Consider the following 18,085-nt stretch of genomic DNA (forward strand, 5'->3'; position numbering starts at 1 on the left):
TTATCGTAAGTATTCATGCAATATAACGTAATAATATAATTGGTCATTAGTATGTAATCAATGTATAAGTATGTATAGTATAAAATCATGTAATAGTATGTAAATATTGTATCAGTATGTTATCAATGTATTAACATGTAATATATACATTAGCATGTAATTAATGTATTATTATGTAATCGTGTAATCAGACTAATGATTCCACAGTTATATGTCATATCAATTTTACGTATGTAGGTTACGCAGTGATTATTACTTCGTCTTGAAGAATATGTCATCATCACTCTTACTCTGGATATCTTTCGTCTTTGTTGCTCTTCTAGTTGAAGAAAAAAGTGTAAGTTTCGCTAAAAAAATATCGACTAAACTATTCACGTATTGTTATAGTAATCTTGTATTACGTTTTACAGTGGAATATTACAAATGTTGCATATGTATTTTGTGTTGACAGGTATCGTGTAAATTTATCGCTACGGGAATTCATGCATTGTTTTTGTGCTGTTGTTCTTGGATACTGATAGATGCCATACATCTGTTCCTCAGAATGAAGTCATTTATATATAAGGGTTTACGAACTAGGTATGTGGAAAAATGCTGAACATTATTGAATATTATATTCAGTGCCAATTTTTCAGAACTAGAATATCATAGTTATATTATGAATAAACATTTTATGAGAATGAATGAATTTGAATCGATAAATGGAAGAATGAATGAATTTGAAATAATAAATGAATGAATGAATGAATGAATTTGAAATAATAAATGGATGAATGAATGAATTTGAAATAATAAATGAATGAATGAATGAATTTGAAATAATAGAGTTTGTTTTAATCAGGGGTTCAATAACGTGACTGCAAAAACCGAATTATTCCAATTTGTGTTGTGTTCGCTCAATTGTCCTCAACAGACTGCGTTCATTAGTCGAGACAAACAAATTCATGGTATATATTACGATACATTATTGTCTTTCAGAGTTGCTTATCTTGTTGCGGGATGGCTTGTTCCTGTTGTGTTTGTTACTGTCTTTGCTGTTGGGAGTGGTATCGAATACAGAAATGCCAAACAGTACGTAAACTATAAGTTCAGTATTACCTGAGTGTTATTGTATTGCATCTTTGTCCATATTCCAAAACACAAACAGAATAGATTTTTCGTCAATCATAGCGAGTATCACTTGTTTTATATCATAGCTTTTTAACAAGAACATTTTGATCATGTATCGATTATATTACAGATGCTGGGTCGTAACTGGTACACTCTCACTAGCCGTGATTTTACCAGCATTAGTGTTGTTTACGGTGAGTAAGCTAAGTGCACGTATGTTTCAGCATATGGTTTACCATATACATTCGTGTTGAATGTGACCCATAGGTAATTTTTATTTCACATTTGAAATCATTGCCTCACTTACATCGTGTTATTTCTTTGTCAGTACGAATATTTTAAATTCACGATGTCCACGAGCCTTGTTGTGGCTACTGCCTGTCAACTACGTAATGCTTTTCTAATCATTTCCCTAAAGAGTTGTATTTTTTTTGTTTAAAAATGAAAGTATGGTGATTGTATTCAAGTTATATGCATTTTCTGACCAACGTATTGAGGTTCCGTTTTCTGTGTATACATCCATTGATAGCACCAAGTTATGGACAACTAATATTTTGATTGAACAATGTATGTTTAGAGTGTTATCATACGTTTTATTTTTTATTTATCTGAATTTTTTTCTTAAAGTGTCGTCGAAATTCTTCATATGTGTAACAATTTCTTACGAGTTTTGTCTTAGTATCATTCAGCCATATTGTAATCATTTATTATATATTACAATATCTTGACAAACATGACAAAGGACAAGGCAAGACATGAACACATACATTAGTTTGTACATCCGGGACTTCAAACCATTTACCATTCTAAGCTAATGATTTATATTATTTACATTTTCAGGCAACGATAGTTTTTCTTGTAATGGCGTATCGGTTGTTGTCTAAACACAAAACTAAGAGTCAACTTATTGAGTACAAGAAAACTTGGTATGTGAATGTTATATTACGAGTGATATGTCAGTATACAGTGGAATGTAAATTGCAATTAACGTCGTAAATAACTCTCTGTTAATCTATAGTGTTCCATGAAAGTAATTGTTAATCATCGCATGAGTCTAATCGGAGTTTTCACTTACTAGTAATTGCCATGGTTTATTTCTGTGATAGTTCTTATTCAGCCAGTGACCTCTTTTATACAATTTGATTGATGTTGAAATTTAACACTTTATTTATCTGTTTCATAGGGTCGACATTCGTTCACTTATTATCGTGTTTCTGTTATTCACGTTGAGTTGGATTGTTGGTATAGGATCTACTTCAAGAATGGATCTCGAAATTATCAGTTATTTCTTTGCCTTTCTTATTTTCTTTGAGGTAAGTAAGATTACAGTTTTCAAGTTCAAACGTCTCTGGAAATCCTGAACAAAAATGGAATTTTAAAACTCAGTCACGATATGATATACCAACGTTGCATCCAAATTAAGTTAAGATTGTAGATATTAGAAATTACCAAAATATGAATTTAAGATCGCCTTTTATAATACGTAACAATAAACTCACTAAGTTAGGAGGCTGTATTGCCCCTGTGGGTCAGTTACTTTGTAGGCGAGTTTCTCAATGAATGTGGTGACAAATAAGGGCATGATATCTACACTTCTAATGTTTCTTATTTTCGCGACAAAACAACGTCATGTTTACACATTCTATATTTTATCTTGTTAACTGGGAGTGTTGTTTCACATATCGTGAGGGCAATTTCAATACAGACATATGAAAGACAAACAAGGCAACTTACAATTACTAGCAATACAAGTAGCATTTGCACTATCCGCAAACATTTATCTTATACACAGAGTTTTTTGAGACTGGGTCTAGGATACATAACATCGTACACAGTAGCCGATGTTAGCTCAACTTATGAATGCTCTTTCACCAACAAATATTTTATATTTTCCAGGCTTCTATCGTCTTTTTAAGCTACTGCGTATTTAATGAGGAGGTAAGAACAACACTAAGCATATGCGCACTGCTTTTTAAACTATTCATCTGTTGTTGTATTCCAAATTTTCTGAATTTCAAAGCACTGAATACACAAGCTACTGCTTTGCAGATGAACACTTTGAGATCAGACACCTCCATCTAACCCTTAGACTAATATGCTAAGAATCGTTAGCAACATTAATTTTGTTTAGCTCTTTTCTTACTCTTTCCTTCATTCACGTGGCGTATTACAAATTACCTAAGAACACTTACCCTCCGGCACTCTGCTCACACTAAAGTTCGCTTTAAATTTCAGCTTATCATTGCACTTCGTGTTCGCTTGTGTGCTGGGCTAGAGTGGCAGGATGCTTGGGAGGACTTGAAGAAAATGGAGCAACAAAGAATGGATTTACTGAAGCAAGCCAAAGAAGAAGTGGAAAGAAAGAAAATACAGAAGTATGAAGCAAAACATAGAAGATCTACATCGAAGGATGGCATGCATGGCTTATATGTAGTGGTAGGTTTTGATATATCAACACTCATATTTTGTACATTAAAATAATTATATTTATAGATTGTACAAATATCAAGCGATGTAATGATTGTTGTTGATACAAGTTCAGTGATTAATGAGTCTTTCAAATTCCGCAAGTTTGGTCTCCTGGTACTATTAGTAATTACTATAATAATTAATTATGGAATATGCTGACATATATTCACAGGCAAAGCGGAGTAAACATACAAGAAACCACATGGAAATCCCAAGATATAGCTCAGAAGACTTGGAGAATGAAGATCTTACCGAAAGTAGAGTATGAAAGCATTAACAAATGTTAATGTTACGAATTGTGTGGACACATTGTCAAATGAAACGTATGCACCTGTAATGGTTCAAATATAGCATTTAATGAAATGTGTTGTAAATCATCAGACAGAGCAAAATGATTGATCGTATGATATTTGATTATTAAACTACCTTATTCCTTGAACACAAATTCGATATTCCATATCCATCATGTGTACATATTTTATAGTAATCTTCAATGCGTCATTCAGTATCACAACCTTGTATTCTATGTAATATATTTTTCATTTTACAAACTTAATAACTGTACCACATATTTTATCAAATGTGAGCATGGGAGACTAAAGACGGCGATTTGATTATAACAATCTGTGTCAAAATTATTTCAAACAAATATAGGTCACGCCTAGAGGACAATTGTCATGGTAACTGCTTTTTGTAGGTAATCTTCTTTGATCAGCTCTCTAACATTGGCTACTATGTATGGGAAAACGATCATATGTGCACAGGCACAGTTCGGTTTGTACTCGCCTATTATTTCGAAAAGTTATATAAAGAATGTAGTATAATGTGCTATGCATTTTTCCAAGCTTTGCAAACAATTAAGTGTACTTAAAGTTAAATTTGTAATTTTATAAATTGATCTTTGATGATAATTTTGATATCGACAGTACTTTTTTATCTTTCCCTTCCTCTTTTTTTAAAATTCTGATGTTTCTTCTACCAGAGTTGATGGTCAGGATTTTACAAATCATACTTTGTACATATATTGAAGCTCTGTACAGTTTTACATAAACCTTATATTTCAAAATTATTAACTTTTTAAACCTCCAGGCAATGCACAATGTCGAATTAAATGCGAGGTGGACTGGGTGGTAGTTATAACATTTCCTCTTTTGAGGATGTTTCACTTCACCATTATTAGGAGTTTTAGTATTATTCCAAACGTATTTGCCAAAGCTGATTTAGGAAAATATTCTCGACCCGTGCAAGGCCATGTATTTTCAGCAAACTTTTGTCTGAATGCACAGATATTAGATTATGCTTTGTAATAATTGTTTTTATACATATATTTTTTGACTTTTCACTTTATATGACCAGTCTTTCAAGTCAATGATACTCGCAGGGGCTTATCATAAACTCGCCTACACATGTTTACAATTGTTAAGACCATCTGTTCATTGGCAAACCTAGTGTAGTGTAGTGTCGGGCTTTGAGTTGAATACAACAGAAGTATTCCCATAACCCAAAGCTACTGGGACATTACGATTAATGATAAGATGAATTTCACATGTACTGGTAATCATAGAACAAGATCGCTCTGAAAGAAATTCGATAGTAGATTTATTCAGTAGAAAAGTCTGTTTAAATATAAAATATCATTCAAAAATATTGTGTTTCTACTATAAAAATATAAACCTAAAAAACATGGTGTTTCAAATTCAATCGCATGTGTGCATCAAACTGCTTTAATAGACAGTTCAATGTAGCCAGGATATAGACTACAATTCAGCTACTGACGTCTCGAAAGACTGCAATGATTTTGCTTATCAAGTATGCAAGTATATTGGAACTATTAAGATTGGGGTGTTGGTACTTTCACAGCTGTGGCCATTTGAAAGCGCGTAATAGCGTTCTTGTTCGACATTAGCATAGTCAGATCAGCTGTGTGCTATATTTATCAGTCAGTGAGGAGAGAAAGTAACCAGTGCAAGTAGAGTATTTGAGTTACGTTCTATGAAACATAAAATGCGAGTTTTCTTATGCAACCTTAAGACACGAACTTTGAACTTGTGTACAATTTGGAGATGCACACGTAGATCTTGTTACTCACATGTATTCTTTTCCAATATACAATGAAGTGGATTTTTTTTTAGAAATTGCCAAATCCGTATATAAATAATGTAAAAACTAAATATTTAATTATTGTAACTATTACTTTTTGGCTCGTTTCTATTTTTCTATAATTCGCTAACCTTCAACAGTGAACAGTTTTTGTTAAGCATTTACTAGAATATTTATCTTTCTTTAGCCCAAAAGTATCATTTACTAGCGTTTGTTCCAAGCATTACCCGTGTAAGGGGAAATTACTTTCTAAACGAGGTTATTTTCAGATAATCCATATGATTAGTACAACTTTCCCTTCACCGTTTAAAAATGAGACTTTTTTCAACAACCTTTTCCATACCGACAAACCTTGTCACTCTACTGAACGTATTGCTGGTTAATTGCAACATATAGTTCATTATAATACGTACGTAACTCAAGTGGCCAATTGTTCTGCTTTACAAAATGAGTTACGTAACACACGAACACTGACAACGCGCAACAGGCGATGAGGTCGCAAAAAAGCACCTACAACTGTAAACAGTCGAAGTATTACTACGGTATAACCAATCAGGAAGTTTAAAAGCATGGTACTATGGTAACAAAATCCATTAAGGAGAAAAATTCCAGTGTAGAACATTTTGATGATTGATTGACATTAGAATAGCAAAGTACTAGTACCGCCACCTGGCCTGGATGCATGTCCAACTGTGGTTCAAGGTTATAGGCCATGGAAGCATAGTACTAAAGTACCGAGTTTCCCACGTTGAGGATTGAGAAACTAGGTTTAACTCAATGATTTTAGGCAATTTTCCGAATATACGTTCAAATGTAAACATTATATTTACCTCAGTTATACATCGATTGGGGGGTGATATTGGATTACAATTACTGTACCTACAACAGACCCCCCCCCCCCCGCCATTTCCCTTTCCTCAATTTTCGATAGTATTATTGTAGTAATATAATAGACAACCTCCACACATAGAAGACAATAGAATAGATATGTGAAAAATCCGAGTGAGGACGCATGTACACACATTGAGGCTGTGCAAATGGTCTGTGTTAGGGGTAATAATGCCAAAACTGAACTTGCACCTGGTGAACAACGAGACACACGAATCCCCACCACTTGTACATGCTGTATTCCCATGTGTTATCCTTGGATTTTAACTGGCGGGTCCCATGAAAACAGACAATTGTATTTCCAGTGCGCACACAACTGCCATTCTGAAATTAAACTGCCCTGTCTCTTGCTGGGAATATGAACTCAAATCCAGTATGCCCACAACAATTTACCTGCTCAGTCTCGTGCAGTGTGCCTCACAACATACTAATGTGGGATTCAACTACCATGCCCCATACTGGTTGCATGAAAACTGCAACTTTTATCTGCAATATGCCTACAATAACATGCCTGTAATCCATATTATATGTACTGACGTATACATCAACACATTGATAAAATGTTGTTACATTATATAAACAAGCAGCCTCTCGGCTGAAATAGCTCCGCTGTTAGCAATGCATATACACCAAGTATCAAAGCATTCAGGCTTGTAGTTTTCAAGAAGAAGTCGAAAAAGTAAAACATTGACACAGACGACAGACACAGGAGGATGGACGACGACGGACAATCACTCGTATGATAAGCTCCGCTCGACAAAGTTGACAGCGTAGCTAAAAAGTGGCATACAATGTAACAAAACAATTCGGGATGGCATGAATTATGGTTCAACTCTCAAAATTGAATCCCAATGGAAAAATTCTAACAGTTTTACTATGAATGTCAGACACTGCTAGAGAATTCCTATTAAGTGAAGTAAAAACTGTGGCAGCATGTGGAGATATGCGAGAATTATCTCTACGTGAAATGATGTTTTGAAGAAATACACCCTGTGGTGAGAACAATTGAATTGCTGACTGGCTACAGACATAAATATTGTCATTTCCGTCTATAGCAACACCTTTAGGATTTTCAAGCTCTCCATTTTCTCTCCCACGTGATCCAAACTGATAAAGAAACTGTCCAAACGAGTCAAGAACCTGCACTCTGTGGTTGTCATTGTCGGTAATGATGAGTTGATCTTGGCTATTTACTGCTATGCTCCATGGGAATTTAAATTCTCCAGCACCGTCCCCATATGAACCAAAAGTTCCTACATGACTGCCATATTGCGTAAATATTTTCACACAATGGCAACTCCAGTCTAGAGCGCAAATTCGACCATCTGGCAAAACTGAAACATCAAAGGGTGTGTCAAGTACATCCATGCCAATCTGTCTAATCAATCGTCTTTGGTTAACATCATAGATAATAATACAACTATTGGCAGCATCGGCAATGTAAAGAATGTTATTTTGAGTGACACAGATACCAGCTGGTTGGCACGCTTCTGTAATTCCAGGTAGATGGAAGACATGTGCACGTCCATGTAAACCAGCATATTGGTAAATCATGCTTCTATCAGAATCTGCTACAAACATACATCCTTGTTGAGATGCTGCTAGTCCACAGGGACGATGGAATTGCATGTCACACTGAAGCTGAGGAATTTGCCTATCCATAGAAAATGTTGATTCTGGATTCTGGGTTGATTCAGTGGCAATGCTACTTTCTAACACTTCATTTTGGTCCATTTGAAGCATCTGCCAGGATCCATTATCATACACTGTAAGTGGAATACTTTGATCAGTTGTTTGAACTTGGACCTCAATTTGGTGCTCCACTGAAGATGACCAAATATCTAAAGTTACACTTGTAAATTTCTCCTGTAAAACTGTTAACAAATTACAATAAACATTTTCCTCTTGAATAAGAAAGGAAATATCATCTTTATCATCCAAAAGTGATTGTGCTAATGATAAAGCTTCTTCAACTTTAAGGATCCAAGAAGAAGACCATTCTGTACTTGACAATTCAGATTTTGAAATCTCCACTAAGTCTCGCAAGTTTTCATCAGTATCACCTATAAGCAGTTCTTCTTTCTTTGTTACCATATCTTTGAAATCTTCCTGTACAGACACTACCCTTAACATCAGTGTTTTGATATCAGCTCTGCGTTTTTCAATGATACCAGGTAAACACATAAACTTATGACTACAATGTTTCTCATTTATTGTCACACACTGTAAGCAGATAGGAGAATTACACTCTTGACAAAACAGTTTCATCTGAGATTGTTCATGGGAGGTGCAGTACACGGAAGACAGCACAGGTAAGATGAAGCAAGTAGAAGATTTGGCCAGTTTGACCCCACAACTGCCATTCTTTTTTATTTCAACAGCACTTAGAATATAATAATTTGGTAAGAATGCTTCTATCCCTTGGAGAGGTATAATATGTTTGGCTCGACACAGAGCACATTTCAGTTGGTCTTCATTGTGTTTTCTTATGTTTTGGATGCACTGAAAGCAGAATGTATGTCCACATGGAAGGAGTCTTGGTTCATTGTACACATCAAGGCAAACTGCACACTTGAGGAAATCATTCTCCATTATAACCTGCAAATAATGAAGTTACTGTTAGAATATAAACACCTGTGTTTGTATGTGTTAATTGTTTTTGAAAAAAAAAAACATCTGTTGTACTAAAAAACAATTCTTGTTGCTGCCTGTTGCTATGCACATAATTGGGAACTAAATGGCGCGAGTATTTCATTTGACTATTTTACATCTCAAACAGAGAATGAAGCAGCTAAAAAAAATTAAAGCAGCACATTATGCAGAACAGGTATCTGAAGCTTTTCAACAATATCAATAGATGAATGTCACAATTGTACATTGATAGATAGACCAGCTTCTTTTTATCATTTAAGAGAACTAACCCATGAGCGAACTAGCTATTCACTAGTAAGCATATCCGTCTATGGACCTTCCCTACACAAGTTGGTTGATTTCACTATGATAGCAGTGCACATCAATACCAACAGTGGGTTTTTTGTAGCTTTTATAACTTGCATATAGATTATGTCATGCATATTTTTCTGAAACATTGCAAAATACATAATATTTAATATATTATGATATTAATTTCCTAAAATGTTAGGATCAGATCAACAATAAATATATATACTCATAAGAAATTCCAGCGCCACTATGTGTGTTTATTGTATTTACGATCATGTTAACGCCCTCTTGTGTTCGCTTTACATTTTGCTACGCATGCTCTGTTCTCTCGTTGTGTTTTCCCCGCCATGTTGGTTCTGTTTTCCCGTTGAGAAATAAACAGAGTTACTCGCTCGTTAGCACTCCAACTGAAGTGTCTGGTTGTAGTCCAAGCTCTGTATACAACAGGTCTGTGTCCATACTGGCGCAGATTAAGAAATTTGGATCAAGAAAATAAACTTGTACCATGTATGGTACATAGCACCGTATACCTTAACGACGTACTTGTAGTTAAAGTTAATGCCTACTGTATTCATGTCAATATTCACCCACAAAGACATCTAAAATCAGGGTTTTTTGGCAAGTCTGAAAATGTCACAGGAAACTGAACACTAAAGAACTTATCACAACAGATATAAACAGTTGATTAGTGGAAAACACAACATTTTTAATTTGCATAAGAACCAATGGAAACAATACACATGAACGTGTACCGGAGCTCACACCTCGCAACGCATTGAATAGGCAAGACGAATATGAAGAGAAAAGGGGAACATATCAATACGCAAAAATAGGAATGAGTACCTGACATGAAAGCGAAGGTCGTATTATGGAGCTGAGTCAGACAGTGAGCAAAATATGACTGAGGATATTGACAGCGAGGATGGAGACACACCAGAAAAACTTAGTGTGTCGTCTTCGAAACATTCTCCACTGAGTTTGTTTGTTGATTCGAGATGGGTAATTGAATCAGGTAGTGTTGAGGAGTACTTGAGATTTGTGAATCATGACATTCTTACAGAACTGTCAAAGCAAGTTCTCTATGTTCAATTTGGGAGCAGTACAGATAGTACAGATAGGCAAATCATTGAGGCACGGATGGGGGTCTCATTTCAAATTCATTTGTTCTAATATAGAATGCAGCCCCCACACTAACCGACTGTTTTCCATCTTTTCAGAAACGAGAACATAGTACAACTCTGGTGACCTTGCCCTTTGTTATAAAATCTTTTTCTTTTATCAAAGTTTGTTTCAGTATGAACATGCATTGTCATAATTAATTTTGAATACAAAGAAATGTATGATTCAGGCACATATTGGGGGCAGCATATCTGCATGCATGTTGGTATAATTTATGGCTCATATTGAGGGCTAAACAACTCTTTGAAGGAAGTGGGGAATTCAGGGCACAAATCGAGAGCAGACTATTTTTATGTTTCACTCTACAAAAAGAAATCAACAACTCTGGACTACAGTATGAACGACATTTTGGTACACTTTTTGAAGAAAGAAATTCATTTGCAGAGGAGGTATGGAAATATCTTATATCTGATAAATATCATTCATACATTTTTTTCGATTTGTTTTTGGAGTAATTCCTCATTTTAAATTTTTGAGTTGCGATTGCCATACTTCATCTTGATAACCAAATTCTGCATTCAATATCGATACAACTAATGGTTAAACAATAATGTACTCTCTGGTGGCACAAAATGAACAAAAGCACACTTTGCACGACATTATGAACCACCAAGAAGTATATATTTTGTTGCATTGTCAATGCCAGTGAATTTTCACACGTTAAAACTAAGATAATTTGGAAGAAACAACCGAAAACATTTAACAGAATCGTGACTACACTCAACTGCAGGAAGGTCTTCAAAATTCGTGGCATAACACGTACTCCCATTTAGTCTGCTGTGAAGTATTTTTGTCATTTCTTGCATTTTCGATCACATTTAACTGGGATTCGTCGACATTGATAAAACGGGCCATCGTGTTTGCCTTTGGTGAGCTACGTTTATTTACGCATTGAGCATCGGTACCGGGTGTTTCTCGCAAAGTTGGGATTGGCCAGTAGACTATTTGTGTTTGTTGTTATGGCAGGAATGATATTTTTCATGTAAAATAAAAACAAGTAATTATTTTTCATATAGCTCAGAGTTATTTATTTTCAGATTTGATTTTAATCGTTTTCACCCCATAATTACCAATATTACTAAATGCCCGTCTGTTTATTTGTTTTCCGAACTCAACATTCTATTCCTATGCATGATACAGGGCCTTGATGCTCAATGATGCAATACATTATCGCGAATAATTTGTGGCAGTGACATCATAAAATTTGCTGGTATTGACAATGCTATAATATAATAATAAATATAGCGTTGTCTAGCATAGTTACACTTACAACATGGTGCAACCTTGTCGCATGATAATAAACAGTACTATATTTGCTCTGTCATGCACTTACTCAAATGACCTAAGTGTGCCCTGGGTTTAAATAATTGTATGTTGTTATGAATACATTATAAATGCTTTATAAAATTATAGTTATTACATTATTTCCGATTCCGTGTGTGTTTCTGACTTTCGTTAAAGTTATGTGATCAACTATTACTAAACTGTCACATGACCAATAATAACAGGTCATAATGTTATTCCAACAGTGAGTTGACAGTAACGTCAGTCAACTATGTGTTGACAGTAACGTCAGTCAACTATGTGTTGACAGTAACGTCAGTCAACTATGTGTTGACAGTAACGTCAGTCAAATACGTGTTGACAGTAATGTCAGTCAACTACGTGTTGACACAATCTGATTAAAATCTGATGTAGTGTATGGGCTTTAGTTATTTTGGCTATATAAACCTATTTTAATTTTATTTTTTATTACTTTTGTTATTAATGCCTTTTTATTTTATTATTTTAACTTTGATTTTGATTTTGTGATTTTTTAATTCCGCCCTACATACATCTGACCCGATGCCTATTTAACGAGATTTCAACGAGACCCACTATCGACGATTTTAGTCAACGAATCACAGACCTCTTTCTATAGAGCACATGATGACGTCACATGGCAGAGTCGGGTGGCGAACACACTCAAATAAAATGGCGAATTATACCAACGTCAGCGACCGAGAAAAACACTGCTTTTCGGTAAGTTTATCATTGTCAAATGCAACGAAAGTAATTTTTTTAAGTTTATATTGTGGCTCGAATGGTTCGAGTTTAGATTGTTATTTTGCGTAGTTATTCTTGGAGTGACGATTTTGTTTCCACCGGTTCGACCGAACACCGGTGTCTTTTTCCAGTCGCTTGCCCTGGAGACGGGTTATGTTTTGTAGACGATCAGGCCAAAATCGGCTATGGTATTGAAGCCGTAGCTGTAAATATTCATCAAAATGTATCAACATTTTGTACATTATACAATAACTCTTTATTAAAGTAATTGAGCTGATTTGGACTGGAATAAAATATTTTTTATTTGGAATACATAGCAATTGATCAGGAAATATTTGTTTGCTCCAATTTTCTGCGTCTATGCTGTGGGTCAGTGACCGTTATACAATTTAAAATCAGTTTGCATTGTTTACTATAGCTGTTTAGTGTTCTAATCATGACGAGTTACTTACTTTTTTGCTTCCATTCTAGATAATTATGCTCAGTGTTTGATGTAAAATTGAAGCGATGACTGAATAAACGAACCTTGGTTGGCGAAGATGTATCTGGAAGTGTACACATTTGTTGGAAGTGAAAAAAATATTCAATGTAATGATAAAAATTGTAAAATGCTGTGGAATTTCTTTTGTAAATTTTTATTAAAATGTATACTAGCAATTTTCTATTAATGGTTTATTCAAGTAGGCAAAATATAATGTACAGAAATATATGCCCATAGAGTATCGCTACACTGAAAAGTAAGCAACCGACAGCCTGTATAAAAGGGGGGCTGTGATTGGCTGTTACTTGCGCGAGATTTGAACGGGACTTACATAGGCGTCGGATCAGATGTATGTAGGGCGGAATTAAAAAAAATCAAAATCAAAGTAAAATAATGAAATAAAAAGGCATTAATAACAAAAGTAATAAAAAATAAAATTAAAATAAGTTTATAGCCAAAATAATTAAAGCCTGTACACTACATCAGATTTTAATCAGATTGGTGTTGACAGTAACGTCAGTCAACTATGTGTTGACAGTAACGTCAGTCAACTATGTGTTGACAGTAACGTCAGTCAACTACGTGTTGACAGTAATGTCAGTCAACTACGTGTTGACAGTAATGTCAGTCAACTACGTGTTGACAGTAATGTCAGTCAACTACGTGTTGACAGTAATGTCAGTCAACTATGTGTTGACAGTAACGTCAGTCAACTATGTGTTGACAGTAACGTCAGTCAACTATGTGTTGACAGTAACGTCAGTCAACTATGTGTTGACAGTAATGTCAGTCAACTACGTGTTGACAGTAACGTCAGTCAACTACGTGTTGACAGTAACGTCAGTCAACTATGTGTTGACAGTAACGTCAGTCAACTATGTGTTGACAGTAACGTCAGTCAACTACGTGTTGACAGTAATGTCAGTCAACTACGTGTTGACAGTAATGTCAGTCAACTACATGTTGACAATAACGTCAGTCAACTATGTGTTGACAGTAACGTCAGTCAACTATGTGTTGACAGTAACGTCAGTCAACCATGTGTTGACAGTAACGTCAGTCGACTACGTGTTGACAGTAACGTCAGTCGACTACGTGTTGACAGTAACGTCAGTCGACTACGTGTTGACAGTAACGTCAGTCACTGACTACGTGTTGACAGTAATGTCAGTCACTGACTACGTGTTGACAGTAATGTCAGTCACTGACTACGTGTTGACAGTAATGTCAGTCACTGACTACGTGTTGACAGTAATGTCAGTCAACTAAGTGTTGACAGTAATGTCAGTCAACTATGTGTTGACAGTAATGTCAGTCAACTATGTGTTGACAGTAATGTCAGTCAACTATGTGTTGACAGTAATGTCAGTCAACTATGTGTTGACAGTAATGTCAGTCAACTATGTGTTGACAGTAATGTCAGTCAACTATGTGTTGACAGTAATGTCAGTCAACTATGTGTTGACAGTAATGTCAGTCAACTATGTGTTTCTGTGTTATGAATACACTACATGTGTTTCATAATATTTTTTTAATAATAATACCGGTAATCTTTATTGTGTAATATTCTTATTATGATTTTGATTAAAATGCAATACATATGTGAAAAATAGACAAACTGAGAAAGAAAATAATAATTAAAGTACCAAATGAAAAATTAAAAAAGGATTGTTGATACATTTGTGCAAATAAATTACGGTATTTAGTTTTGGCCAGACCTTTTTTATTCCAGAAATTACGCTGAAATAAAATTTTATTTTTATTTCATTTTTGGCTCCTGTTCATTCGGCGGGTTCACGAAACAAGGGATAATAATAGTCTGGCCTTACTAGTGCATGTACATGACCTTGAGGTAGCTGACTTTATTGATTTTTTAATTCATTCTTTCTATGAAACAGTTCTCTATGTATTTTGCTATTTGCCATTTGTTTCTATCTCCAGTAGAAGCACATATCAACCAATGTTATTTGTCAAATAGTGTTTTTGTGGATATTTATTATTAGGTAAAAAAAAAAAACTTATGTTGCCCTCAAGTCGGAAAATTGAAAAATTGGGTCAGTCGGTTGAAATAATTTTTTTTTTAAACTCGTGAAAACTAAGGGTATTGTAAATAGCCGAGGTATATGGGAAAGATTGCTGAGGGCAAAAAAAAACAATTTTTGTTTGGACCTTATGGTAATTCTGAATGTTATGCCTTAGTCCAGAGAACCACCTCAGCCATTTGTAATAAAAAATAACAGTTGAATTGTTTTTGTGCCAGACGACAGTTTCTGGCATTGAATGTCACTGTTGTCTCTCCTGACTTTTTTGTGTGCATATTGCATGTTCTAGTGCTAACACATAGAGCATTGTTGTCACAGAAGCCATATTCATGACAGGACTCTGCAGCCATCTCTATGAAAAGGCAATTAAATGCGCTATTCCTTAATCAAGGTTCCCCCAAAGTCACATTTGTTGGTGAATGAATCTCAGCCAGTGGAATTGACCTTCCCATTGAGAATCCTGAGGCATACTCACCCAGGGTAGGGGGTCAACCAGTTTTGGTGTTCAGCCTAAGTTAGGTTTTGAATTGGGGTCTACCATAACAACCACTATGCTATCAGTAACCAGATCACATTTATCATGTTTACAATCAGATTGTACAAATATTAGATGAAACGTGAAAGTCGATTAAAACAAATTGTTAACCTAAATAACAATGAATAACAAAAATAATAAATAAGTTGCAATGAAATCAAGTTTGATTCAATTTTAAAGAGTGTTGTTCGTCTAGCATGGTGTTCATTATGGGACTCATAGTACACAATGTGTGCAAGATATATTGATTGAAATTTGAAAATACACAGCATGAAAACCATCACCTTTCAAGGAAATTGCCTTCCTCTTTAGAATATCAATTTAAATTGAAACTAACTTGCAAATCATGGTTTAATGCACCCCCCCCACCACCAATTGCAACATTCTCTGTCATCTTTTAGCACTAATGTAATTTTGAGTCATGACTCACCTATTTGAATAATTATACAGGAGATTTATAAATTACAAATCAAATGTGGCATTACATGACAAAGTAAAAAACAAGAAATTGAATAAAAAAAAAATAAAAAAATAAATTGAGTCAAATGTTAAATAGTGAAAACAACTAAAAAACAAACCCTGTTTTTGGTTAGTTTAAAAACTTTTTTCTGAAATATATGCCACTGATAAAGAATTATTTGACTATTGTATTTTTTTGACTGTGTATTGTTTTCGAGAAATAGGCATATTATTTCTTTCTTTTGTTTAAAATCTGTGTAAAGTTCGTTTCTCCTCTATTCAGTAAAATATCTTTGGACCCCCCCTCCCACATTACCTCATTTCTCTCCAATGCAAAACATTTGCTATGAAGGACAAAATGTTCCAAGGTTTCATCTTCTTCCTTATTTTCCAATTTCCTTTTTTAATAATCTAAACTACTAGTAAGTGTGTAGAACCTTGTTTTAACAGTTTGACTCTGCCACTAAATCCATGTATGGTTTGCTATTACCTTGTTCTTGTAATACATGTAATAAGTACTTCTAATATTATAACCAGAGTTAACTGATTCAACAGATTTTTAAGTTCCTTAATATATAATAATAATAACAATAATTTTATTATGCAACTTAACCATCTATGGGTTTAGTGAGGTAAAAAATGATAATATATAATATATAACATGAAGCGTTTATGTCGGTTTTAAGAATAACGACATAAAATAATATCCAACGATACGTTTTAATGGTAGCTTAATGATCTAGGTAGCAATAACATTGATACAATTTTACAATTTAGAAGCTGCGTTTGTTCTGCGTTCACGACAGAGTCATTCGGCGGGCATTCAAGCTAACAGTGCGACGACCTCCAAGTCTAACCCCGTAACATTTTTCAGCCAATTTCATTCGGTATTGTTTGCTATACTGCACTTTCCAATGTGTGATGTAATATCATAAAGTTGAATTGAGTCGAGTAAATTATGTCGTGGGGCCATGCTGACTTGTAATGTTTTGTAAAATACTGAATAACATTGATATCGCAGCACCACGGTTATTTTGTAAACATGCTCAGACATTCCATGGACATTCTACGCAGGTTTCGCCCCTCGACATTAACTCCAATATGACCTTATGTCGAACCCTCGAATTTTCTCAAACATGCATGCACCTTCGCTACACACCATGGGTGTACAATAACTGCAATAAAAACAGCAGTCCGTAGTCACTTACCGTCAGTATTAGCAGAGTTACCAGAGGAAATAATCACGTCCGGTTCCAGCCCGAATCGTCCTTATAATATATGCTGATGAGAGCGATGGCGCTGTTCACCGAAATCACGTGACCAACTACAGTAAGCTCATAACTCACTAATAGTAATTATTCATAACGTTTTTATTTTGCTATTTTTCGCTGATACAGCGTCAAAAATGAAATCTGCAAAATTAAATACAAGTGGAAACAGTGTGTGGAATGTGTACTGACTAGCCCACACGTGTGGGAATAGTCATCTAGGCGTCCAGACGTTTAAATAAACATGCTGTGTTTTACTAAAATGTTGAAATGCACTACACTGTTGCTAAAAAGAGCCATTCGCGATCGAATTTCGCCGGGGGACTGGGCCCAGCGGAATGTGATTTCCACGACGGGTCATTTATAGTTGCCCCGAATTTATATTGTGAAATTACGACGAATACTATTTATTTTTTTATGAAATAATGCTTTAACACGAATTCTTATGAAAACAGTTTTAAACGGCCTATGCTTTCAGATTAGCCTGACAAGGTCGCGTGAGTTGCGCCCTCTACGGTACTCCAAACCCCAACACACCAGTGAGCTCTTATGTCATTCGGCCGGC

General features: G+C 35.0%; 2 protein-coding genes across 2 annotated transcripts in view; one reads left to right on the top strand and one right to left on the bottom strand.

The window, feature by feature from the left end:
* The window catches only part of LOC146746147 (uncharacterized), a 37,068-nt gene extending 31,298 nt beyond the window's left edge, over positions 1-5,770 (top strand). Inside the window, exons 33-41 of the mRNA XM_085499015.1 lie at positions 238-337; positions 452-579; positions 979-1,071; positions 1,241-1,304; positions 1,951-2,036; positions 2,294-2,423; positions 3,007-3,048; positions 3,346-3,546; positions 3,752-5,770. Coding sequence (XP_085355141.1) covers positions 238-337; positions 452-579; positions 979-1,071; positions 1,241-1,304; positions 1,951-2,036; positions 2,294-2,423; positions 3,007-3,048; positions 3,346-3,546; positions 3,752-3,847 — 940 coding nt within the window. The 3' untranslated portion in view covers positions 3,848-5,770. The remainder of the gene's footprint in view (positions 1-237; positions 338-451; positions 580-978; positions 1,072-1,240; positions 1,305-1,950; positions 2,037-2,293; positions 2,424-3,006; positions 3,049-3,345; positions 3,547-3,751) is intronic.
* LOC102803509 (uncharacterized) lies at positions 5,151-17,562 on the bottom strand. The gene is made up of 2 exons (XM_085499430.1): positions 17,461-17,562; positions 5,151-9,165 (listed from the first exon to the last, which is right to left on the bottom strand). Exon 2 carries the CDS (start codon positions 9,157-9,159, stop codon positions 7,396-7,398), a length of 1,764 nt encoding a protein of 587 aa, XP_085355556.1. The 5' UTR covers positions 9,160-9,165; positions 17,461-17,562; the 3' UTR covers positions 5,151-7,395.
* Between the last annotated feature and the right edge of the window lie 523 nt (positions 17,563-18,085).

The sequence above is a fragment of the Saccoglossus kowalevskii genome, chromosome 5 (genome assembly GCF_978046115.1).
Source record: "Saccoglossus kowalevskii chromosome 5, keSacKowa6.1, whole genome shotgun sequence".
NCBI classification, from domain to species: domain Eukaryota; kingdom Metazoa; phylum Hemichordata; class Enteropneusta; family Harrimaniidae; genus Saccoglossus; species Saccoglossus kowalevskii.

What these genes read in the sequence shown, in the direction of transcription:
- LOC102803509 (XM_085499430.1), bottom strand. Translation starts at nt 9,159, where the DNA reads ATGGAGAATGATTTCCTCAAGTGTGCAGTTTGCCTTGATGTGTACAAT.